At 53.1% G+C, this 6,000-nt stretch overlaps 2 protein-coding genes across 2 annotated transcripts; one reads left to right on the top strand and one right to left on the bottom strand.

The window, feature by feature from the left end:
* Positions 1–248: 248 nt before the first annotated feature.
* Positions 249–2,650, bottom strand: FIBRA_01910 (uncharacterized protein; the record flags this gene model as incomplete). Its single annotated transcript, XM_012323778.1, has 5 exons — positions 249–829; positions 883–1,348; positions 1,406–1,950; positions 2,015–2,474; positions 2,528–2,650. The coding sequence occupies 5 exons, from the start codon at positions 2,648–2,650 to the stop codon at positions 249–251; spliced, it is 2,175 nt and encodes a 724-aa protein (XP_012179168.1).
* Positions 2,651–3,778: 1,128 nt separating this feature from the next.
* FIBRA_01909 (uncharacterized protein) lies at positions 3,779–5,291 on the top strand (the record flags this gene model as incomplete). Its single annotated transcript, XM_012323777.1, has 6 exons — positions 3,779–3,981; positions 4,034–4,383; positions 4,436–4,651; positions 4,714–4,832; positions 4,892–5,054; positions 5,104–5,291. The coding sequence occupies 6 exons, from the start codon at positions 3,779–3,781 to the stop codon at positions 5,289–5,291; spliced, it is 1,239 nt and encodes a 412-aa protein (XP_012179167.1).
* Positions 5,292–6,000: the final 709 nt, after the last annotated feature.

Raw genomic sequence — 6,000 nt, 5'->3', positions numbered from 1 at the left:
ACAAGGGACCACGCGCCCACCCAGGCTACATGCGCAATGCGATCCAGTAGCCCGCGAAGCAGATAGAATATGAGAAACAAGAGCGTCGAGGCCATAGCTCCCAACACGATAGGATGATTAGTTAACACAGAACACATCGCGCCCATATATACACACCATAAAAACCAGCCTAGCCATCTATGCACTGGTCCAACAGCACATCACTAGCCACAATACCTGCTCTGAACGCAGTGGCAAGTCCGGATTCTTCAACGATTACATCTTCCTGTATCACCAGGGACCTCGGGATCCATCCGCCCGAGCACCTCCCCCGATGCAATACTGAACCCCGACCCTGCACTGGCAGCGGACCCCAGTCGTGGTCGCACGTACTCTGGAGGCAGCGCAATCCCGCCAATATCAATTCTCGTCGCACCTGACCCTACACCCTCCGCCCTATCAGGACGGTTCTCAGTGGTCGCTCCGCTACCATTTCCAGATCCCTGACGCGCTCGCCGCCTTCCTCCGAGACCCCGTAAACTCGTCATGAATGCCTCGTTCATCTCCCGCAGGCGCTCATCCACCGCAGCCTCGGTGGCGAGCATCGGCTCAGGCATGGACCCTGTTCGTGTGCGTGAATGCACGCTCGGCGACCGTTCCTCTCTCCCAGAGCTCGAATCCTCTTCTGGGGACACTGTTTGTGGTGGCGTGCTCTGTTCTCTCATCCCAACTAATGGCTTCCGCGCGTCGATATCCTGTACAAATGCCGAGATGTCATCGTCATCCGTATTCGTGCTGAGGAATGAAGCGCCCTGAGGAGTCATGAGCATCAACACAGCACCCACAATGACTGATGAGAATGAACACAATCTATAAGATAAACACTCACCGCTACTCTCTCACCCTCCTTCGCCCCACTCCCTGCACTACCCTCACTACCCGCGCCTCCCGTTGCCGCATACCGATGTCCAAAACTACTTGAATATCTCTTGCCGCTCGCCAACCTAGGACTTTCCGAGACGCCCGCTAAAGCGCCTTCTGCACTCGCCAAAGAACGCCCGCCCAAGCTCGATGGCGCAAACGGGGGAGAAGGCCGGAATGGCGTCACAGGAGATGACGGTGCTCTGCTTCCAATCGGGCCGGTACTCGAAATTGCTCGTGAGGACGTCGGTGACGTATACGCAGGTCGCGATGGAAGTGAAGGACCCGCGCCACCAGGGAGTGAAGACAAAGGCGAGTGCTGACGGAGCGAAGGCGATGGCGAGTGGAGAGAGGGCGAACCGGATGACAGTGTTGAGGATTTGAACGGGTTGACAGGGTTTATCGGTGAGCGGCGAATCGGCACAGGACCTGGAGCAGAGGCATGATCCTAGTGACAAACTTACATGAATCTAGGCGGCCGGAAAGGAATGTGGCGCACACTTACCCCGCCGCGCACCATCCCCGTGCTTTCTCTCCTCAATCTAGCTGCTAAGGCAGACACAGTCTGACCCTCACCAACTGACCCCGTACCCTGCCTCGAAGACGACGCGTCCGACAACCCAGACGCTGATCCCGTCGCTCCTAGCCCCGCATTTGATGGTCGCCGCGTAGAAGGCAACGCCACGTTCTGCATGCGCGGGCTGCTGTTATGGGTAGGAAACGATGTGGCGCGAGAGCTTATTGGCGGTGGTACCACGAAGCGGTCTGCAACCGATGGGGGAGAGCGAGGGAGAGACGTGCGCATCGGCAGGCTACCAGGTGAGGTCGATAACGAATCGCGCTGCTGGTTCTTCACCAGTGTTGGCGTAAACTCGGTACCCTCGTCCAATGACAGAAAACGAGATAGGTGTGACTCGCGTTCATCCACTTCGAAGTGAGGCGCTGTCAGATATGTCACAGAAAACGCAAGTGTGCCCGATGGGTGCGTGATAGGGGGAAACGCGTGTGCATCCTGTGCAAGCTGACCCCTTCCGGGAGCGAAAGGCGAGTCTAGGCAATGTGAGTCACGATCGTAAATACACACATAGACTCATACAAAGACAACGTGGCGCACCGAACCCCAGAATGCCTTCGCGGCCATCATCTCCTGCCTGCACGCGCAACTCAATGCTAAAGTGCCCATTCCGCCCAACTGTGCGCCTGCGCAGCCTTCGAGCGAGCTTCCATGCAGGAATGATGCGGAGAAGTGTGAATATACTCCGGAACAGCGGGACGCCGTGCTTGTACATCGTCGCCGGCGCAACATCCACCTCATCGACACCGGGGCGAGCGTAAGTGTTCCTGGGCGAGAAAGTGATATCCCATGATTCGAGCAGGATGAATCTCGGAGTCGGGTCGACTTGCTGTCTCGTAGAGTCGAGAGGGAGATAGAGGAGCACTTGATTGTTCGTCAGCTCGGGGACACGCAGCACAACTTGGAGGCGGAAAGCGGGCGTCGACGCTGCGGAGGAGATAGAACGGTAAAGTCGGGTGTGCTCCTTGAGTATGTCAGGGTCTGGTGTCTCGAGATTGAACTTTATAATCTTAGTGATATATATGCCGTCACAAAGCGCCGCGATCTACTCACCCACTTATCCACTTTAGCCTGCGGAAGGGGCTCGAGGGTTGCCCTGGCATGATAGACGACAAGAGTGAGCTTCGTGTAGAACCTGTGAGCTATCTGGTCGGCTTTCTGGGTCTCATTGGACATGGCAGGGCTGGAAGAAACTCAGATAGTAGAGAAGCGCAGACGAGTAGACATGAGGGCAGTCGTAGAAGAATATGAACAGCCGGGCTGCGAAGGTCGCGGATGGCACGGGGTGCTGTTGTGGGTAATGACCGAGAGGGCCCTCAATTGGCGGATGTTCCCACCGGCAACGGAATGGGAGCAAACAGAGAGGACCGGTTCAGATGGCGGCAGGAGAGAAGTGACCGGAGTTGTCTGACTTTGACTGGAGCCACACAGCAGCCACCCATCCCAGACGGAGTTTGAAACCGCTAACGCGCAGTTCGAGACTGCGTCTGCGCACTTTACGCTTTCGTTCTCACATGCAACGACACTCAGTCTGAGTATTCTCTGCAGAGAATGTACGGCCGAAGAACCAGAGTGAACGCAGCCACAGTAGCAGAGGAGGCGGGGGGAGGAAAGAAAGGGCAGAACGTCGCAGGACGGCCTTCACCGTGCTTATATAGGGGATCTGCCAAGGGAAAAAAAATAAAAGTCGAAACAGATGAGCGAATGCAGGTGGAAAGAAGCACCTATGACGTAGGTCGAAGACGACGATCAGAGTGTCGTCGTCGTGTGCGACTTAACGCGTCGCTTCAGGTTCGAGTATCTTTCTGGCGTAGCAACTTGCGGCAAATATTCGCCTAGAAAATTGGCAAATACGCACACGCTGACCACCGCTACGGGTTCCTAAAGTTCACATATTTGTTCTATTCAGGTTGATATACTCGGGTGGCCCCGACATGAATCCTCCTCCCAGACGGAAGAACATGGGAAAGATTACCATAATAGAATAGCCGACTTCCTAATGAAGATGAAAAAGAAGGGGTGGGCGAAAACTCAAAGTCCGACCATAAAGACTGCGATCATGACAACTGCAAGCCCTAATCACACCGGACTCTTTCACGTTTCAAACGACACTCGCCGTATGTTGCTATGATTCTCGTCTTAAAATCTATCAGTCTGAACGCAACTCGTTGCGCCTCTCGACCCAGACATGTGGCGTGCTCTCGTATATCGCAATCTTGGACACATGTTGTCCCACATCTCCGCAGTTTTTCAGATAGCACCCGTGGCGAGGGAATAGATCCTAATGCCAATCCTCTACTTGCCATGCAAAGCGTTCGTCTCAAGGAAGGTGATGGAGAATCTTTCACCTGTGACGAAGAACCCCACATGCTATCCCCGGAAATAGGATACGGATATTTCCCTCTGACGCTGGGACAACATCTGGATAAAGACCATCGTGATATAGAAATTGTGCGCAAGCTAGGCTGGGGAGGGTACTCCAGCGTCTGGCTTGCTAAATCTCATAAGTGCCTCACAAACCCAACCCGACCACCTGCCTTCACTAATCCCATGTACTAGAAAATCCTATCGGTCGCGATACGTGTCTGTTAAAGTCATGACGGTCAACGCCACTGCCGGAGCCGTGTACGGACACATGAATGAGATCAAATCGCTCAGGCTTGTCACGTCCCGAAATCCAAACCATCCCGGTTACAAGCATTGTATCGCGCTCGAGGACCAATTCGTCGAGAAAGGCAAGCACGGCCCTCATTATTGCTTAGTGACGCAAGTGTACGGGCGGAATATGGACACGCTGCGGTCCGAGTTACCAGGCAATCACTTTTCCGTTATTACTACCAAACGTATCATCAAACAGTTACTTCTCGCTCTCGACTACTTGCACACGGAATGCAGAATCGTTCACGGAGGTGAGACATAGTGCTCGTTGTATCACGCATTCATTGAAAGAATTCTCGTCAGATCTCAAACCAGCCAACATCCTCTATTCGCCTTCGTGCCAAGATGACGCGATAGCGCGCCACATCGAAGATTCTCCGTCCACCTGCTACGAACCTCGTTTCGAGCCAGACTTATCTCCTGACCCAATCATTACGGTCAAATCGCAGCCGCTGCCGAACTTTGGTTTACGAGAAGACATGAGCAATATCGAAATTTGTCTTGTTGACTATGGCGAAAGTGAGCTAAGGTTTTGGCCCAACGTTGGGTCAGATACTGAAAACGTCTTTTTTATCTTTCAGCGGCCTCTGCTGATGAAAAACATACGCATGGAACTCAGCCTTTGTTACTTCGTGCCCCCGAGGTCTTGATAGGCTACCCTTGGTCCACTGCGACGGATATCTGGTCGCTTGGAGGTCTGGTGAATAAATCTTCCTTCTTTTACATGCCATTCGACTGGACTCACGCGAAAGGAAATAGGTGTTCGAGTTTCTAATCGGTTGCCCGCTCTTCACCTTGTACGAGACAGAGTCTGTCACGCTCGAGGACTCACTGCTGCGCCGAATAATTGAACATATTGGCCCTTTCCCTCCGCATCTTTTGGCCAAGGCTACTAGGCGCGACGATTACTTCGACGCTGAAGGTACGAAACAGGGGTGCAACGTCATCGATCACATCTGATATCGCACTAGATGCCCTCCTCCGTATCCAGCACTACGTACCCCAATCCCTTGAAGCGTGCCTCGAGATTTACAACGTCCTTGGCGAGGCGGATGTGGACCCCGCCGCCGCCTTCATACGGCGCTGTTTGACGATAGATCCCGAGCAGCGACCCGCAGCGAAGGAATTGCTGGAAGACGACTGGCTCCAGGATGTTTAAATCTGAATTGAACTTCAAAGATCTGTACTGCAGTCGACCCATCTGGTCTCGTAGCGTCTGTTGCGCTTAGATGTGTTTCTGTGGCGATACAATAGATTCGGATCTAAGGTCGAGGCGGAACACCCTTGTGAAACACACTGCGGGTGCTCTTGCGGTTGATCGATCTGTTACTTCGATCAAAGTCAATCACGATTCTCACCAACATTTCCTGCACACACAAGCCGTATTTTTAGCAAGGCTTCATCTCTCCATGCACCTGCAGCGTTATTATACAGTGATTTTGATAGGAAGTCGGGATATTGAAGCAGGATATCAGTTCCTCTTCAATAGCCTACAACTCCGGGTTTTGCCACAGCCGCAGTTTGTCAAGATGTGCGCGCAGTCCCAGCGGACTTCTCGTACAGAGCCTCTTCAAAAGGGTGTGCAGAACCAATCAGCGTGCACAAGTGTTCATGGGTTCGACACCAACGCATGGTAGCGGACATCACCAAGATCCATGCAATCAATATGCGAATCCAACATGAAGCCACGCAAATGAGATCATTCCTCACATGTGCATACATACCTGACTCGCGCTGCGATTTCTCTCTGTTGGAATATTTGACAATATTTCGCTGATTATCGGAAGATCTAAACGGAATCGATGCCCACTCACCACAACACTACCATAGACTGCGCTGATAGACATGTGGGCTGGGAATCGATGCCC

Source organism: Fibroporia radiculosa, assembly GCF_000313525.1.
Source record: "Fibroporia radiculosa TFFH 294 genomic supercontigs, scaffold977, whole genome shotgun sequence".
NCBI classification, from domain to species: Eukaryota; Fungi; Basidiomycota; class Agaricomycetes; order Polyporales; family Fibroporiaceae; genus Fibroporia; species Fibroporia radiculosa.
Note: the sequence above shows the minus strand (reverse complement) of the source record. Positions and strands in the feature narration are given on the sequence as shown.